Genomic DNA, 20,364 nt, shown 5'->3' with positions numbered 1-20,364 from the left:
AACTCACAAACCTTGAGATTATGACCTGAGCTGAAATTGAGAGTCGAGTCAGCCGCTTAACCCACTAAGCCACCCAGGCGCCCCTCCTCATATTCATCTTGAGCGCCACTCCCACTCTCTCATCCTCCCTCCCACCCTCAGATCTTCAATTTGTATGACACAATTTTGGCTCTTTTCTTGGTACTGTCCTAAAAGAAGCTATCAAGTAAGAAAGGATGAAAGCTTTCAATACATCCTTTTAAAAGCAATTCTTTTGATAGATTTCATCACACAGAACTCAAGAGCATGCTGCATAAACAGCAGCTATGAAAAAAATAACGAGGAAGGTAGCTGCAGATATTCTAAGCAACTTTTCCCACTGGGATATTAAACTGGGCATGGTTTTATAAAACCTAGAATACAAGAAAATGGACATGCTGGTGCACTGAGGAACAAAATAAATATTTTATTACATTAATGCAGGTGTAAACAATGACAGTTAAAATTCAGAACTAAGTACTGTCTCTGACTATGTCGTTTACAGTGGAACACAAGACAAAGATATAAAGTGCCTTACAAATCCAACACCTCAAGGAGGCACTGACATTTAGGAATGGAGTGAAGAGGTGGTCCCCAGCTCAGCCAGAACTCTCCCCTGTACTTCGCACAGAGGATATGGCCACGCCAACAGGGATGCCGTACCAATTAACATGTACGAGGAGAACAGAAGGGGTTCTGTTCTGCTGGAGATTCTGTTTCTTCAGCTTTGACATGTGGCAAAGCAAAGGTTTCCCTCGTCGATAACCCAGGTAGGCGGCCAAGACAGAAGGGATATGCTGGGACCTCCTGAGAGGGCATGTAAATTCAAGGTCTTTGAAAAGCAACATCTTAGATCTATGTAGTGATGAGAACTGGTAAGACTAAAGGGTTCAGGCACAGCTCATGGGCCTTTTCCAGCACAGGTGGGGGTCAAAGTACAGTCCTGGAATTCCAAAAATAAAAACAAAAACAACCCCCCCCCCAAATGAAAACCGAAACACAGCAAAACCCACCCATTTAATTTTGCAATTGTAACATCAGAGTCTAGTTTGTGCTCAAAACAGGAAAAAACAAGTTCCACACATGATTCAGTCATATAGAATTAATATTAAAGTCAGCCTTTAGGACCCAGGGCACCCAGGAGAACCCAAGGGTTTCACTTTGAGAAACACAACATAAACCAAATCCAAACTCAGTCACAGAGCAAGCACTCAACAAATGCTGGTTGTCTAAATGTGGATGAAGTAATATTGGGGATGTATTAAGTCTTATAAAAGATACTAACAGGCTACGGAAGAGACGATTTAGAAACAAAGAAGATATGGCACCTGGCCTCTGGGAAGCTCATGTTTGCTTCAGCAGCCACATAAGAAAGAATACATTAAATAAAAATAGCCAAGTGCACAGCAGGTGAATAGTGTGTTACCACTTATGTGAACAAGAGGAATAAAAGATTTACTTTTTATACATATTTCTACATATATCCATAGATGATGCTTAGGAGGCTACATAAATAAAAGGGAGGGATGGTTGCTTCTCCAAAGGAAAACTGGACGGCAAGAATGAAATGGAGACTTTTTAATGTCTTCTCTAAGGTCTTCTGAATTCTGAATCATGGAAAGATATGAATTCAAAATTCAGCAGCACTTAAATAATAATAGTAAAAAAAAGATCTGCTAGATAACACCAACATGATACATATCAGCATCAGACTGCAGGGCAGAAGTAAGTAGATCAGAGGTAAATACAATGATAGAAAAGGAATTCAAGAGTTATTTTCCACAATCTTTAAAACCACTGACTTCTCACAAACTAAAATCACTTGGATTATGAAAATGTATTTTCGCCTTCCGAGGGACATGCTGACTGGCGTCCCTCCTTCTGGCAACTCTTCCAGACTCTCCACACCATCACCGCCCCCCAAGACCTTATTCTATGACACTGCACGAAGACATCGTAATCTGTTTTCTGATCCGTCTCCCCTTGATGCCCTGAGCCCCCTGAGGAGATGTACTTTGTCCTCTTCAGTCACGGCCTGGCAGAGTGCTTGGCATGCGAGAGCACCTCCTAACTGTCTCTGCTGAATGAATGAATTTCTTAAAGCAAAACATAGCTCTAAAACTGTATTCTAAAAGGACAGTGGGCGACAGTGGTAGAAATATGAGGTGTGCTATTTACTGGCTCCGGCAAGTTACTTAACTCTCTGCTCCCTCTACTATGAAATGGGTATAACAATCGTGCTCACCACAACACAGCTGATACAGGTGTTACACATGATTATGTGTGAGGATGCCACACGGCTGTCACGCTGACAGGTAAAATGGAATGGGTATTTCAGTAACATACCTCACCTCAAGGAGTGAGAGTAAGATTATTCAGGTCAACCAAAGTGCTAATGGGCTAAATAAGATAATAGCCTATACAAACCAATAGTCCATTCTCTATGCTTCCTATGTGCTGGTAGCTGTGGTGGACACCAAGCACCTTATAAATACTACACATCTTGGGGCTCCTGGGTGGCTCAGTCAGGTAAGCGTCAGACTTCAGCTCAGGTCATGATCTCACTGTTCGTGGGTTCTGGCCCCACCTCAGGCTCTGTGCTGACAGCTCGGAGCCTGGAGCCTGCTTCGGATTCTGTGTCTCCCTCTCTCTTTGCACCCCCTACTCATGTGCTGTCTCTCAAAAATAAATAAACATTAAAATTTTTTTAAAAAAATACTACACATCTTATTGAACACAAATAAGTCACTAAGCAGTAAGTTTAGTGGCAAACTTTTAACTTCCTCTCTTGTATATCTTCAAAAGAAATCACTCACAAGCACACTCACATGACAGGACTCCACACATTCAAAATAAATAGAAATAACATACTTAAATATTGTTGCAACACTGGGACTCTCAATCACGCAGATGACAAATAGAGATGCTGGCGAAGCCAAGGGGCACTTCTGCAGGAACTGACCATTAAATCAGGGAATCTCAACTCGTTTTCCCAGGATGAGCGATGGACAATTTGGAAGTGTCCTCTCTCTCTCTCAGGTGCCCATGAGTCTCCCAGTTGTTCTGAAGCCCCAGGGTTTCCTTGCAGGCGACCCCTTCTTATTCCTTGCTTTGTTCTCCTCCTCTTCTCTTCCGGCTTCCATTTTTGAGTGCTTGGGCCTCTTCGTCCGACATGATTTGCAGCTCGCCTGGCCCACCACACTCCTCTGGTCATGCCTAGCCCTGACGAGCCCAAAACACAGGCTGAGAATCCCTGCTTTAAGATCAGAAGTTTCAATCCTGGATTACGTCTCCTCAAATTGTAGATCTGGAGAGTGATTATGAGAAACATAGCTCAAGTTTGCTAGATGATATAAATTTGCAGTAAGAGAAAGCAGCAGATTATGTTTATGGCCTGTTACCTGTGCCACATAAAGGGTGACCAACCATCTGGTTTACCTAGGTTTGTTCTGGTTTTAAAACAGAGCCTCAGGTCCTGAAAAAACCCTTAATTCTGGGCAAATTGAGAGAGAAGGCGGGTCACCCTAAGATGCTCCAAACAACATTCACTATTTAGTTTTACAAAACAACTGAGTGGGATGGACCATGTATGAGACCAGCCTGAGCTTGTCCAAACTAATTAGATTCCTTTAAACTTGGGCTAGTCATGAAGTTCGCTTTCTGGCTGCATTAGAAAGAATTGGAGGGGCACCTGGGTGGCTTAGTCAGTTAAGCATCCGACTTCAGCTCAGGTCATGATCTCATGGTTCATGGGTTTGAGCCCCACATCAGGCTCTGTGCTGACAGCTCAGAGCCTGGATCCTGCTTCAGATTCTGTGTCTCTCTCTCTCTGCCCCTCCCCTACTCTGTCTCTCTGTCTCTGTCTCTCTCCCTCCCAAAAATAAATATTAAAAAAAATTTTTAAGAAAGAATTAGAAATCTTAATATAACTTTCTTCTTAGTTCAGGGGTGCCTGGGTGGCTCAGTGGGTTAAGCATCCAACTCTTGATTTTGACTCAGGTCATGATCTCATGGTTCATGAGCTTGAGCCTGGGCTCTGCTGATAGTGCGGAGCCTGCTAGGCTTCATTCTCTCTCTCTCTCTCTCTCTCTCAAAATAAATAAATAAATTTTAAAAAAATAAACCTTTCTTCTTAATCAGCTGGGTGAGGTCTTTCTCACCTTTTATCAATGCAGACATTTGTGGTGACATGAATTTCAGTGGATAGGTTAAGAGTGAGGATCTATGGTGAGGCTAGTGGACTCCAAAGCCTGATTTTTGTCTGGTATGTGCTCCTTCACCCTATGTTTTCTCTACTGTAAAATGGGGAATACTTCAGTATTTATCTGTTTGATTTTGTGGGGGAGAGAGTAAATGAGGAACTGCCTATGACACAGTTAACACAGTGACTGCTACTTCAGTTCTCTCTCTCCCTCTCTCTCTCTGAATCATCTATCTGTCATCCATCCATGTAACTCAACTTGGTCCCCTTTTGCAGGGAGGTGTTAGGATCCAGAGCAAAAAAAACTTAGAAAGAAGTTGCCTCCTCCTACCAACCCCAAAGCTGCTGACCAGTCTACACTCCAAGGCCGTTCCTCAGTCTCCTGAGGGACAGCAAGTGCAGGTGCCTCACAGATGTGAGGTGAGGAAGAGCCAGCTGCTCTAACAGCCAGTGTTCTTTAAAGTGAGGGGAGCCTACGGCTGATGGCTTTCTTCTTGTTATTAACTTTTTGTTCCTTTTTCTTTCAGCTTCTGAACCCCTACTAATATTCTTACCATTTTGTTTCTTTGAGTTCATATCTGTGGTGTCACATTTTTCCACATCCATCATTCGCAGCTCAAAAAACACTTCAAAAAAAGAAAACAAATCATACTTATTCGCATATAACATAACTCTACATCTCTATATCCCATATAACATCTCTCTACAGTGACTCAAGTTTAAATTCCAGGCTCTTAGGAAACATTTTTAATCCCCTAGGAAGTCTGGTAGACTTCCAAATTTATTCCATGGGTTCCAACCCCTGAGGTCAATTCAACAGTTTAGGGCATATGCTTTTGCTCCTAGATTGATTGATTTATTTTCTTCCTTCTTTCCTTTCTCCTTCTTTCCTTCCTTTCCTTCTTTTGTTCTTTCGTTTATTTATTTATTTATTTTTTGTCATCTCTACACCCACTGTGAGGCTCAAAGTCATAGCACTGAGACCAAGAGTCATATGCTCGTCTGACTGAGCCAGCCAGGTGCCCTGCTCCCAGATTTTCTCTAGGAGTATACACTTTTATTTTCCATCCTTCCCTCAGAGATGGATCATACTCTAAGGTACTTTATCATACATTAGTTTTCTAGCCATTTTTCATGCCAACAAATTATTTTTCATGGGCAAATAATCAAAATGTAAGTTGGCAATAGTCACTTCTTTGGATAAATCAACTCCATTTCAGAATCATCACATCATTGAAAGTTCATCCTTACATTCTGGCTCATTGTCTCAGTTCTGTTAAATGCATATTCTTTAGAAACAGCTGACCTCCACTCAAGTACACCATTTTCCCATATCCACTCACCCTCTTAAGGGGTTGTGGGGAATTTCTAAACCACCATTGGAATTCCCTTCCATCTTCCACTTCCCTATTTGACCTCAGATAATTCTACACACAGATCATCTTTGGATCCCCTGGTATACTTCTCAAAGCATTGGGGAAATATCTGCTTTGAATTGTCTTAAAATGGGAGGAAATTATTTGAATAGACTCAATTTCCTGGATTTTAATTGTTCCCATGGGCAAATAAAGAGATAAACACATGCAAATTATTTTGAAAACTATATAGCACCCTCAGCCAGAAATCTTATAAAATACTATATAGTAAAAGTATCAGAGCACTACAGAAAAAACTATTTTTCTTCCTCAGTGTGCCCAGAAACCAGCTCAATAAAGCAGTACAACTAATGCAAGACTTAAATTCAACCGGAACTAACAGGTATTTTAGCTTTTCCTCTCCTACTCTAAGTCTGTGGTTATTTGCATGACGGGAAGAAAGTGTATGATGTGTGGCCTTCTCCCTCCGTACACAGGCATTCTCCTGCCTCTCCCCCCCAGACACATGCTCTTCACCCAGCAATACTTCTCAGTCTCACCACCATCTCTATTCAACACTGGAATGTCTTTGTGCCACCTTGCAAAGGCAGATCAGGTTTCCCTGCAGCCATGATCCAACGGTCACCCCCTTGGAAATGCTACTACAAGGGTTCACTGCCCAGCCTCCCACGTAAGCAATGGTGCACAACAGTGAAATGAGCAAGACTGGAGTAAGGGATGACATACAGCTTCACACGCTAGCACTGTTAAAACCTATTTTGCATAATGAAAGTTGGCCTTAAAAGTGAATGCTAATCGGAAAGCAGCATTTTATAAATCAATGTTTCCTAGTGTGGCCACCACTGACATTTTGGTTGGGAGGGCTCCCTGCTACATGGGACTGTCCTGCACATTACACAACACTTAGCATCCCTGGCTCTGCCTGGAAGAGCCACTCTGACAACAAAAGCACCCCCAGACACTTTCACATATGCCTAGTGGACACCATCACAATAAAGGAAATACCATCTTTTTTTTTAAGACAGAAAGCGGCAGTCAGGACCACGACAAGAAACAACGGGACAGCTCCCAAAATCATGAAGTGAGTCCTCCCATTTGCTAGAACCAGACGTAGGTCTGAAAAACAAAAGAAAAAAAGAAACTAAAGAAACTAAAGATAAATTTTGACGGGAAGGGGTTGAGAGAATAATTATCTTTGAAGTTTAATTCAGGTTAGCTTGAGGGTGCCAAAAGTCCCTGGCCGGCGAGTGGCTGGAACAGCGAGATGCCTTCGATATGAAAATGGGAACAGCTCGAGAAAGAGAAGCAGCCTAGTCTTTGGACAGATGGATGTGGAGGTCAATTCTGCCACCACTCCCTAGCTTTGAGGTCTCAGGCAAATCCTTTAATCTGCCCACAGAATGGAAATGATAACCAAATTTATCATGAGGCTAGTATTTGTGAAGTGCTCACCATAGCAGCTCAGTACTACATGGGAGCCTTGTTATTCTCCTTGCATTCTTTAATGCAGAACCCAGTGGCTTACTGTACTGTATATGGAGACGGGACACAAAGGCCAACTGGCCCTGGCAGAGAGCTCCTACCTCCCCGTACAGATGGCCGCCACTAAAGGCCTTGTGTGCTGTCTTTTATTTCTCAGTTTGAACATGTCGGGCCATCCAATCATTGGTACCTCTCACCAATCTGTCTGGGGTTCCGTGCAAGAAGAAAAGGGATCCCCTGGCACGTGATGTTCAGATACTGCTAATTCCCACTTCCTAACCATTAATCATAATCCCTGACTGTCTAGTTCAAGCTTTAAAAATCACACAGTGGTCAACCTTTCTCTAGTAGCTTACAGTTTACAAAGGCTGTTTATATCTATTTTATTTCAATCTCAAAGTTAAGTTGAATCAGGTATGCAAGATATTAAAAAAAAACTGTGGGTTATAGATGAGGAAACAGATACAAGCAATTAGCCGAGTTACTGTAAATCTTCCCACAAATAAGCTGTCATAAAATAACTTTTAAATGGCAGGAGCCCATGAGTGTAGCCCCTACCAAAGTGACTCATAACCCAGTAAGAGCATCTCTTTAAGTTTCTAAACTCTTTTTGCTCTTTTCATTCATAGGACCAATCCAGTTTTAATTACCTTCGCCTATTGTTTGACCTTTCCACCACCCAATTTATTAGTTCTTTCTCTTTTTTTTAAAGTTTATTTATTTACCTTGAAAGAGAGAGAAAGAGAGCAAGCTGGGGAGGAGGTAGAGAGAGAATCCCAAGCAGTTCTACAATGTCAGTGCAGAGCCCAACGTGGGGCTCAAACTCACAAACCATGAGGTCATGACTTGAGCTGAAACCAAGAGTTGGACGCTTAACCGACTAAGCCACCCAGGTGCCCCTCTTACTTGTTTTTTTCTTAAGTAGCTGAAGCTTTACTGGCAACATCTAGTGGGAGGGGGCATTGAGAAGTGCTTCTCAGAACACCTCCAGGGTTATGTTAACATCATGCTCTCCTGACTCTCTCCAAAGGTCTGAGCCTCTCACCTGACTCTGTATCCCACCTTACCCACTTCTGTAGGGGAGTAAGGAGAACAATAGCTGAGTCTGTAGAGGCAAGAGTCTCAAATCCCTTTCACACACTATAGCTCATTAACCCCTATGATAATCTTGCCTGACAGGTTATAACTGTAGAGAGAATGTGACGCATGCAGGAATTGAGTCCCTTATGTCTTATGTGCTCAGCAGACTACTTCGAGTTGAAATCTCATAGACTATATCTGGAGTTGCAGGGTACATGGGGAGAAATGACCTGTATCATTTAGAATAGGATAAAAAAGTACCTTCCATTTGCTGCTGCCAGAGAAGCCCGGGAAAGAAAGGAGCAGCTCTGATGTGCTCTAATCTGGACTCCTGAAACCCTTCCTGGATTGAGTCTTCCTTTCATATACTCCCAGCCACAAGAGCATTGCCTACATGGAATGGGGTTGCCTTATCTGTTTCTTAACTTTTCTTTTTCCTGGAGAGCCTGAATGGTGTCTTATTCTTCTATGAGTCCCTGATACCTGGCACATAGAGCATGTTCAATAAATATTTGCTGAATGTTTATCAAATAGCAATAGGACTCATATAAGTGGCGGTGAGGAAGCATTTTGTAAATATAGTGTGATATCTGCGTTCATCTATTTAACACATGAATGCCTACAATGAACAGGCACCATGCTAGAGGCCAGGGGATAGCAGTAGACACATTTTAGTTGAGACATTCAGAATATTACCTGGGATGATCAACTCAGCAGTACTGTTTCCCTCAGGACTTGATCTTTGAAGAAAAGTGCAGTAGAAAATCGCATTAGCTGTCGTGTTGACTCTCAGCGTGCTGGTCACATTGAAAAGTTTTGTCTCCGTGTTGGAATTAGTGATGGTGGTTTGGCCTCTCAGGACTTGATAGTCACTGTCTGTCCAGATGACTTCAGCGGTGGGGTAACCCTCAGCCTGACACATTAGTTCATGTTCAGAGGTGACAGGATCCACAGAAATTCTTTGGTTGATTTTACGGTATGGGGCTAGGTCGTGAGCAAAAAGAAGACAAGGTTTTCATTTAGAACAAAACTAGGTGTGTGGCTTGGCATTGTCTACATTAGAAAAAGTATCAATTCAGGCTAGTTCTCAGAGAAATAAGCTTAATGATCAGATGTCTCAGCACTGGGGAACCCCTGTTAGTTCTGCTTCAACTCTTTAATTTTTTTTAACATTTATTTATTTTTGACAAAGAGACAGACAGAGCATGAGTGGAGGAGGGGCAGAGAGAGAGGGAGACACAGAATCTGAAGCAGGCTCCAGGCTCTGAGCTGTCAGCACAGAGCCCGATACGGGGTTTGAACCCAAGACCTGTGAGATCATGACCGGAGCCAAAGCTGGATGATTAATCAACTGAGCCATCCAGGCGCCCTTGTGTCAACTCTTCTATTCACAGTTGAGCTAAGTTTGAACTTAAAGGAACAACTCCCCTGCCATAAAAATCATATTGCTATTTTATTTGGGCTCCAAGTAAATGTACAGATGAATTTAAAGAGAAATGCCCTCCTGAAACCAATAGTCTTTCTATCCAAATATAAAATATGTCTGTCCATTTACTCAAGTCTTTGTATGTTTCTCACTAAAGCGTTATAGTTTTTACTAAGGGCCAACCCATTTCTTCTTAAATTGGTTCCTGGATATCTTCTTTTTGCTGCTATAAAGCTATCTTCATAACATGAACCTCTTCATGTTTTTCTTAGACTTTATTTAATAAATAGAATATCTGATTTTTATGTGCCATTCACTTTTAGTTTTACTATTTTTTCTTTTTTTTTTTCCTAAATCTCATTTATTGTCAAGTTAACTAACATACAGTATATACAGCGTGCTCTTGGCTTTGGGAGCAGATTTCCAGGATTCATCACTTACATACAACACTCACTGCTCATCTCAACAAGTGCCCTCCTCAATGCCCATCACCCATTTTCCCCTCCTCTCTCCCTCTATCAACTCTCATTTTGTTCTCTGTATTTAAGAGTCTCTTATGGTTTGCTTTCCTCTCTGTTTGAAACTACTCTTTCCCCTTCTCTTCCCCCATGGTCCTCTATTAAGTTTCTCAAATTCCACATATGAGCGAAAACATGATATCTGTCTTTCTCTGCTTGATTTATTTCACTTAGCATAATATTCACTTTTTCGACTGTAAGTCAATGATCAGAAATTAATTATAAAAAGAATATGATATTATAAAACTGCTATGTGTTCCTGATAATGCTTTTTAAAATTAAAGTTTATTTTTTTATTTTAAAGTAGTTTCAGATTTACAGAAAGATGGCAAAGATAGTGCGGAGTCCCTACATGCCTATTACCCAGTTCCCCCACTTCTGACATCTTACAGTACATTTGTCTTGACTAAGGAGCCAATGTGTGTACATTACTATTAACTAAACTTCACACTTTGTCCAATTTAACTAGTTTTTCCCTAAGATCCTTTTTCTATTCTAGGAGCTCATTCAGAATTCCATATCATGCTACTTACTATTTTGAACATTTTTATGTTATATTTTATATTTAAAGCCTATCCATCGATTGATTGATTGATTGATTGAGAAGCCCAGGCAGGCTCTCACTGTCAGCACAGAGCCTGATGCGGGGCTCAAACTCCTGAACCGTGAGATCATGAACTGAGCCGAAACCAAGAGTGATATGCCTTAGCTGACTGAGCCACCCAGGCACCACTATGTTGGCTATTTTAATAAATCACCTAAATAATTATTACACTCAAGAAATAACATTTAAATTTTAGATCAATGATTAAAATTTGGCTCACTGGTTTGGGACCCCTTTAGGATTAAGATACCATGTGTACTGACTATTATAGTAGATTGTTTAATGCATTTCCATCACCTAAGATCTTTATTCATGTTTTCTCATTACAAGCATGGCAACAAGCCACTATTCTGCTGGCATAATCTTTATTTTACTTCTAATGCTTCAGTGTAATCACTAGCGGTCCACCCAGAGCCTTAACTCTCCATTCCTTTACCAAAGGCATAACAATGGCTTTATGATAAGATATACTCACAGAAATTTAATACAAAAAAAAACAGAAACAAATAAAACTGAAATAATGATGTGATGTTTTTGTGCTCTTACTGAAACCATCAATAGAAACACTGGATATCAACATAATAACAATTTCAAAACACATAAAGAATGGTTCTCATGAGTACTTGGGTTCTTGACATTATATCTGTTATGTTCCAGAATTCTTTTAAAAAAATAAATCCACTGGAGCAGCTGGGTGGTTCAGTCAGTTAAGTGTTCAATTCTTGATTTTGGCTTGGGTCATGATCTCAGGGTCATGAAACTGAGCCCCACGTCTAGGTCTGCACTGGGCGTGGAGTCTGCTTAAGATTCTCTTTCTCCCTCTACCCCCACCCTACTCTTGCATGTTCTCTCTTTCAAAATAATAAATAAATAAACCCATCCACTGATCCTCCTGCAATAATATTATCATAATAGGTTCTAGTTCACATAGCACAAAGCTTGATCTCTGGACAATTTCATTTTCAAGAGTAAAATCATAGATAATGGTAAAATTAGAATTAAAGGTAAAATGTTTGCTTTTTTATTCTTCTAATTTTTAATGAAATAATAAAGGAGAATGTTGCTTCATGCTAAGCATATATATAAATGTGGCTATACCTCTAAGGGCACAATAAATGAGTGCATTGGTTCTACTCATGGTTAGATATCCACTGTATCAGTCTCTAAAGTAGGGCATATATATTAGAGTATAAGAAGAAAATATGAGAGCTTCCACTTAATATATATTTTTATCATAATAATTAAGAAATAATCTAAGGCTCTGCCAATTGATACTGGGGCTTACTTCATATGCCACATGAGGGTCTTACGGGAAGACGGGAGTTTTACAACACCAAAGGGAGAATAGTGACTTATTCTGGGCCCATTATAGATTTCTAGATTCTCTACTTTTAACTAGACTAACTGCTTACTAAATGAACAACTAATTAAAAGTTTTTCTGCAAAGAAGCTGAGGATGGAAGATACTAGTTCAAGCATGAACCACAAGGAAGTGGCAGGAATGACACCTTATGAAGTGAAAGGAGTAAATGCCAAACTGGACCTGACAAGGTGATGGATTGAACACCCTAAAGACTGTAGATAATGCTGCTATAAACACGGGGTACACGTACACCTCTGAATCAGTAGTTTTATATCCTTTGGGTAAACACCAAGTAGTACAATTGCTGGAGCACAGGGTAGTTCTATTTTTAACTTTTTGAGGAACTTCCATTTTGTTTCCTACAATAGCCAAATTATGGAAATAGCCCATTTGCCTATCAACTGATAAATGGATAAAGAAGACATGACCTATATATACACAACACACACACACACACACAGATACACACAATAGAATTATTACTCAGCCATATAAAAAGAATGAAATACTGCCATATTCAATGACATAGACGGAGCTAGAGAGTATTATGCTAAGTGAAACAAGACGGTCAGAGAAAGACAAATACCATATGATTTCACTGGTATGTGGGATTTAAGGAACAAAAAGAGCATAAAGAAAAAAGGAGAGGCAAACCAAGAAACAGACTCAACCTATAGAGAACACACTGATGATTAGCAGAGAGGAGGTGGGTGGAGGTATGGGTGAAACAGGTGATGGGGATTAAGGAGGGCACTTGTGATGAGCACTGGGTGTTGTATGTAAGTGCTGAATCACTAAATTGTACACTTGAAACTGAAAACAAAAACTCAAGATTGTCAAGACCATCCACCTTTATTAACAATGAACTTCACCTTGAAATAATGATAGCAATGATAGCTAATGATAGTGAATCATCATAATTAGCGAGGCATTAAAAATATGGTTCGTTAAACTTTTGTTCCATCCTTTAAAAAATGGGCTCAACGTGGGGCTCGAACTCACGAACCATGAGATCATGATCTGAGCCCAAGTTGGATGCTTAACCAACTGAGCCACCCCAGTGCCCCCTATTTTTGTACATTTATAGAATGCACAATACATTAGGTTGAACCATATGAAATTAGAGATGTTCAACTTCTTTAACCTTTTAAAAAAGTCAATTTCTTATGCTATATCCTTTATATTAGCACAAGCACATCCTTTATAACTACAGACACATAGACACACATATTACCTAATCCACTTTATTGATGGGGTGGGTCCCCAAGAACATCTGCAGACTACTGGTTTACTAGATATAGAGTACACGTGCTAATCCAGCGGTCACATCAAGAACAAGAAAAGCTCACAGTATTTTTGAAGTCAATATACAACTTCATATACACCCTGGAGGGATAAATACAGGGGGTAAAATCTGGTCATTAAGGACAGAGACTTCAGAGCTAGATTACCTGAGTTCAGAACCTGGCTTTACCACATAAAAGCTGAACTTGGGTAAATTACTTAGTTTCTTTGGACCTCAGTTTCTTTATTCATAAAATGATAATAGCACCATACATGTCATGAATCTAAGATGGCATCTATTGAAAGACGCACTTAGATTGCAGAGATAGTTAAATATGAAAACATGCATCTTAGATACGACGGAGCTCCTATTCCATAGAGTCGTTTGAGGATTACGTGAGTTAATATAGGCAAAATGCTCAGGACAGGGCCTGGCACATAATAGGCGCTACGTAAGTGTCACTAATCCTATGACAGCTACTAGAGCTGCCTCTCCTCTCCTCACTACTTCCACTTCAGTGCACTCAGGCAGTCTTCTTTAGAAAGTACTGACAATTCCTCATGAACAGACTCAGAAATAAACGTTCATATATTCAAACCTGTTCACGTTTCAAAACATTTAGCCTTCTCCTATTTGAGGAAATACTTCATTCATTCATTCAATAAGTATATTTATGTTTTTTTCATGTTTATTTATTTTGAGAAAGAGAGAGACAATATGAATGTGCATGTGCATGTGGGAGCCAGGCAGGGACAGAGAGAGAGGAAGAGAGAAGCCCAAGCAGGCTCCATGCTATTAGCACAGACACCACCGTGGGGTTCAATCTCATGAACCATGAGATCATGACCTGAGATGAAATCAAGAGTCAGATGCCTGACTAACTGAGCCACTGAGGCACCCTGTTCAACAAATATTGCGTGTGTGTGTGTGTGTGTGTGTTCTTGTCACACTCGTCTTGTACGCCAAGTCCTAGGGATACAGAAGTGAATGAAAACAGACCAAAATATCTGCCTTTGTGGAATATATATTCAAGAAAGAGGAGAGAGATAATAAACAGAACAGGTGCATTTACATGATGTGTTAGAGGAGTATATTATGTGATTCATTAGATGGGAAGGAACACTATAGAGAACACCTAAACAGGGCTGGCTGGTAAATCTGGGGGAGAGATGGGGTTGGTGGGGAGTGATAACATGAATCCTTGGTTTATATGAACAAATGCACTTTATTAGGGTAACTACATAATAACTGAGTTAATCCAAAACTAAACTGTTATACATTTCAGTTTTGAAATGCTTCACCTTTACAATCTCAGGGTGAGTAAACTCCCTGTGGGGAGGCTGTATTAACTCAGGTTGACAGTGATGGGGAAAGGAGCCTGACAGCATTACTGCAAAATCATTTGCATACAGAGGTGACTCAGGAATTCTAACTTGCTTGAGTTGCGAAGCTCATGAAAGAGACATTTCCATGAGTGACACTGCCTCAGTGCACGTGAAGCTTGGTGGCTGGCTTGCTCTCAAGTGCAGCTCAACTCAACACCCAAGACCATAGTGTGCAGATGTCAACAAGAGGGATGGGACTAGGGTGCCGAATTTAGTAATTTTTAACACAAAATGGAATGGTCAAAACAAATCAGGGTGCCTGGGTGGCTCAGTCAGTTGAGCATCCAACTCTTGATTTCAGTTCAGGTCATGATCTCACGGTTTGTGGGATCAAGCCCCATGTTGGGTTATTCACTCACAGCATGGAACCTGCTTGGGATTCTCTCTTTCTCTCTCTCTCATAAATAAATAAATAAACTTTACAAAACAAAAATAACTCAGACCCTCAACTCTGGCTGCTCATCTGCTTTTTTCCATCAGGAACCCCTCCTTGGAAAAACCATTAAGGCTAAAAAGTTTCCTATTATGTTGAACCAGAGCAAAGAAAATCACAGATCAGCAGAGCCCAGAGGACCTAAAAGAACACCCATTCTCGCTACAGAACAAATGACCCATTGTCTGCATAGCCCCTAATGGCTGATGAGAGACCTTCTTTTCTGGAAGCAGAAACTTATATCCTACACTTCTTTACCTGACTGCAGGGATTTGCTCTTTCTTGCCAACCCAGATCCAGCCATGCTGGCTGTTCATGGGGTTAAGTCTTAATAATTTCTTCAACACCAGGAAACACAGTTATGGACTGAAAAGTTGAAAATTCCAACCTGGGATCTCACCAGCTTGCTTTCATGAATAACACTGTTCTGGGAAGTATATGGTAAAATGTAATGAAAATTAGATCTACTTCCCAAGCCAACTGACATCCTCTTGACAACAGTAGCATTAATTGATCCAGAATCAGAAACTCAGTAAAGTGCCATAAAATAGATGCATTTCTCCTAATTCCTATATAATTTTGATTTTGAGTTCATAACAATCAGTTATCCCTTTCTGATAAATATAAACTTTTTCTACTCATAATATTGATCTTCCAATGGAAGGCAGGTAGGCCAGGAATGGAAAGAGCAAAGGGGATAATGATTAGATTCTGGTCACATACTAAAAGATCACCATGTAAACAAAAGAGGCAGGCAGATAATCTCAAAACTGTGACAAGAGAAAACAGATTTCAGCTCAGTATCAGATAATGATTTCAACAGGCCTACGGACAGAGTGTCACTATAGAAAGCATGTCAGCAAAAGATCCCTTAGGGGAGATTTCTATTCTCTGGGAGTTTGGATTCATTGCTTTTACTTGGGATCCTTTCATGTCTCAATTCTGTGAATCTTAATAGTGAAAGCAGAGGGGTTCAACTAAGGTGTTTAAGGTGTTTTCCTTTCCTTAGCTAGTGGCAATGCAAAACTCTGAACCTAAGTGATCTCATGACATATCTGTGGGTCAGTACCCAGGAAGCTGATATTCACAGTTCCCCTGCAACACTCCAAGATAACAGTGGTACAGATTTTCAAGATGAATATATGCCCAGAGAGCCTAATTTACACTGTCTCTGAAGAATAGTTTTCTTTGTATTTGGTAGGATTATTTTTTGACTTCACAGACTGACTTCAAGTCTTTCTGAATGTGAACCTTACAGTATGGTTTGTTTCCAAACATTTTAATTGTGACTTGACAAAGAGAGGCATAAAGGAAGGAAAATGATGACAGACTTCATAAAATTTTAAGAAATTTTAGTGGAATAAAAAATTCCTGGAGTTGCCATCTTTGCGTGTCATGGAAAATGGCAGTGACGGGAGGAAGGGCACTTTTGTAATTCATTTTAATCCCCTCCACAGCATCTGAATTATTTGCAAATACATATATTACTTTCACAATAATAAAAAAGACTAGGAACTTATTTTTAGGAGAACTGAAGAATGGCCCTGCCATGCTTGGCTCTAGATCTCTGGGGGCTGCTGAATAGGAGTGTTCAAGAAATGCTCACTGAATGAGTGTGTGAAGGAATGAATGAACAGACTGCCACCACACTTCCAAGAAGGAAACGTTCCCAGCACTGGGACCGGTTTTCATCAAGATTGGACCCTCTTCAGCTGTGATTACTCTTACCATGAACTTTCAAAGTGATCCGCTTATAGTCAGCACCGCCGTAGCCAATCAAGCAGCAGTAAACCCCTGCGTCCCCCAGGGTCACGTTTGTGATACGAAGCGAGGCCTTCCCCAGGAAGAGATGGTCCTTCAGCAGCTGGGCCCTATGATTGTAGCTTCTGTGCTGAACGTTCAGGTCTTCCTTCCCGTTCACAAACTGAATGATCTTCTTATCCTCCATTTCCCAGTAGACGATCAGTGAAACCAGGTCTAATTGTTCTTCTACGGGGAATCTGCACTCCATTGTCACATTGCTGCCGTACTCTACCACATACAGGTCCTTGGAAACTGTGATCGTAAATGCTGAAGAGAAAGAGGACCAATCCTCAGAAGATGGGAAATTCCTCAAAACATGTGCAAATGGAACACTGGGTTTACAAACACTTTATCTGGTCGCTTATGTGATAATTATGCTCAAGGACTTACTTCCCTAAAATATGTATTTTATCTAATGGCTTTGGAACATACTTTGGAACCCTGGATCTCACCCCTGAGTTAGAATAGTAAAACCCACTAAACAAGGTGCTGTCCCCAAATCATAAACCTATATTACTGTAGAAATAGGACATAGTGACAGTGTATTTATAACCAGGAAGGTGTGGTTTCATATGGCTATACCCACAATGTCCTTTGGCTGGATACCCATTTGCCTTCTAGACAGTCTGAATGATAGATCCCAATAGTCCTCTCTTCTTACTGTCCTAAACTTTTGGTCAGCCCTCTGGCCAGAGGTCCATGGGTACGGAGATTTAGGGAGGGTCTCAGGAGGATAGCAGCACTGTGTCACCCTGACACTTCCTGTGTACACTATAGTTCATCTGTAGAATATGCTCACTGGGAAAAGCAGGTTGCAGAGAAAGGTGGATATAATGATCCTGTTCTTGTTTAAAATAAATGAATAAAAGTACATACATACAACAATTCCCCAGATATTTTCAGGACTTATCCTTGGGAAATGGATGATGGGTAATGGATAAATAGATAATGGATTAGTTTTCTCTCTCTCAGTTTGACCATATTCCCTATGTCTTTGTCCAATGAAATGGGCTTATGAAATAGAGAAGAAAAACTGAATGTTCTTTCTCTCTAAAAGAATGAAATCCATTTAAAATAATTATTTTAGTTTTTAAACTTATGGCTAAAATATTTAAAATATAGAACCTAATGAAAGGATCTGGTGTCTTACCTTTCAGCAAATGACAGTAGGCCATGAATTCAAAGACACTAAATATCCTCATCTTTCTGGAGTGACCGAATTATGGAAAACACAAAAAGAAAAATGCTGTATTCAATGATGATGGGTCTTGGCACTTCTCACTGAAATAGTCTTCTGGTAACCAGACAAGGCCTGATTGGTAAATGTGGAAGTGCAATAAGGAATTTAGAAGTTTAATACCTTTACTTAATATCCCATAGTCATAAAAAGCCAAATGGAAAAGGTTACTATGATGAGAATATTGATTATTAGTTTTTAATTTAAGGAGTAGAATTTAGTGATTCGTCACTTACATACAACACCCAGTGCTCATCCCAACAAGTGCCCTCCTTAATGCCCATCCCCCACTTAGTTCCTCCCCTCACCCAACCTCCCACCAGCAGCCCTGTTTATTTTCTGTATTTAAGAGTCTCTTATGGTTTGTACCCCTCTCTCTTTTTATCTTATTTTTCCTTCCCTTCCCAGAATCTTTAATGTAATTACAAGGCCTGAAAATAACTTCTGTTGGAACTCAAAAGAAGCCAAGAAGAAAATATTACACTAAACCCTCTCAACTATTTCATGCTTTTTCTGCAGTGGAACATATCCAGAAATCCAAACCTGCCCTGTGCAAACTTTCAAAGGAGGGTCTGACTTCCACACCTCCCACCTTTTAATTCTTTTTTTTTTTCCTTCTCCATAGCACCTGAATACTTTCGTCTTATCCTTAACTACTCAAGCCTTCCATATCACTATCCCAACCATGCCACTTCTCTCCCAGGTGCCCTCCTTCAGAAATCTCATCTGTCCTTCATTTATTCCAAATTATAAATCCTATTCTCTCAATAAAATTTATTCTACTAGTAGCAGGAGTGAGAAGGAGAAACCGTTGGATTCAACCAATTCACACTAAGATGTGAATGATTCACAGGCAGTCTTTCAGTGGTATCTGCCTAGATTCTATTCTTTATTAACACATTCTCCCTCTTGTACTATACATATATTTACACACTTTAAGAAGTCAGCTTTCCCTCTTAAGGTCTCTTTGACCTCTTGTATACATACAAAAACTCACAAATGATCAACCTATGCTACACATGTTTATGGTAACCTATAAATAGCTCCTAAAAATCAGTAAAAAAACTACATATAACCCAAAAGAAAATGAGCAAAAGGTTCTAGCATACAGTTCAAATAAGAAGTATAAATGACATCTACACATAGGAAAGAATGCTCAATCTCAACAATTTAAAAAAAGTGTAAGTTTACATTAGGTACTATTTTTTACTTATCAACCTGACCAAAATCATAAAGATTCCTAATATTTATTGTTTGTAAGGATATGAACAAATGGGTTTTCTCACTAATGGTAGGAATGTGAAGTTATATAACCTTTTTGGGATGGCAATTTGGTAATTTCCACTAAAATTTTAAAGTATATGACATATGAGCTCTTACTTCTTCTCCTAGACATATATCTTACAAAAACACATACATAAACAATACATGTAAAGTGATGATATTGCTAATACTAGCTCCACACTGGGGAATACTGCAGTGAGCCTAAAGAATTAAATAAATTTTGTTATAGTCATACAATGTAGTACCACTAAGGATAGAATTGTACTGACTTTGTAAAGATGTAGTACATAATTTGTGGAGCAGTACATGTAGCAAAAATCTACTATAGCGAAAACTAAGAAAAACCTGTGTGTGTGTGTCTGTGTGTGTGTATGCGCGTGCATGTGTGCACACACGTGCACATGTGCTTAGACATAGAAAATATCCAGAAAATTCCATACCAACACGCTGATGGTGATCTCTAGGAGTGAAATCAAAGGGATGATAAGCAGGTTTTCACCTTTTTATAATTTTTAAAAGAAAGAATGAGAGAAAAAGAAAAAAAACAAAGGTAGATAAGATTATTAATGATCTCTCTGGTGTTTCTGTGTCCACATTTTCAAATAAATGGATAGGTTTCCCTTTAGTTATCAGAAAAACATAAAAATGAATTTAGTGAAGCATTTCACCCTGCCAAGCTGCAGAAGGTCTGTGAGGCAGAGTAGCAGAAGGGACAGAACTCGGAAACCTCAAACATCAGAGTTGAGGAAAAATGATATTTTTGTTTTTTTTCATTATTAGAATGATATAAACACGTTGTAGAAAATGAGAAAAGAAGGGCAGGATCACCCAATATTCCACTGGAAACCTCTACTAACGCCAGGACATAT

The 20,364-nt window shown here is 39.9% G+C and overlaps 1 protein-coding gene across 12 annotated transcripts in view; it reads right to left on the bottom strand.

Annotated features, from left to right (window-relative positions):
* Positions 1–425: 425 nt before the first annotated feature.
* The window catches only part of CD274 (CD274 molecule), a 65,800-nt gene continuing 45,861 nt past the window's right edge, over positions 426–20,364 (bottom strand). For 5 of the 12 annotated variants that reach the window (XM_077759460.1, XM_077759470.1, XM_077759466.1 and 2 more), the window contains 6 exons: positions 18,125–18,180; positions 16,900–17,241; positions 8,854–9,141; positions 6,601–6,711; positions 4,774–4,845; positions 426–3,325 (listed from right to left, as the gene is read on the bottom strand). In XM_077759460.1, coding sequence (XP_077615586.1) covers positions 3,303–3,325; positions 4,774–4,845; positions 6,601–6,711; positions 8,854–9,141; positions 16,900–17,241; positions 18,125–18,176 — 888 coding nt within the window. In that variant the 5' untranslated portion in view covers positions 18,177–18,180 and the 3' untranslated portion in view covers positions 426–3,302. Of the gene's footprint in view, positions 3,326–4,773; positions 4,846–6,600; positions 6,712–8,853; positions 9,142–16,899; positions 17,242–18,124; positions 18,287–20,364 lie in introns of all 12 variants that reach the window. The other 7 variants (XM_077759459.1, XM_077759461.1, XM_077759462.1 and 4 more) reach the window with 3 other exon arrangements.

Source organism: Crocuta crocuta, unplaced genomic scaffold (genome assembly GCF_008692635.1).
Source record: "Crocuta crocuta isolate KB4526 unplaced genomic scaffold, BGI_CrCroc_1.0 scaffold41, whole genome shotgun sequence".
In the NCBI taxonomy this organism is placed as follows: Eukaryota; Metazoa; Chordata; class Mammalia; order Carnivora; family Hyaenidae; genus Crocuta; species Crocuta crocuta.
Note: the sequence above shows the minus strand (reverse complement) of the source record. Positions and strands in the feature narration are given on the sequence as shown.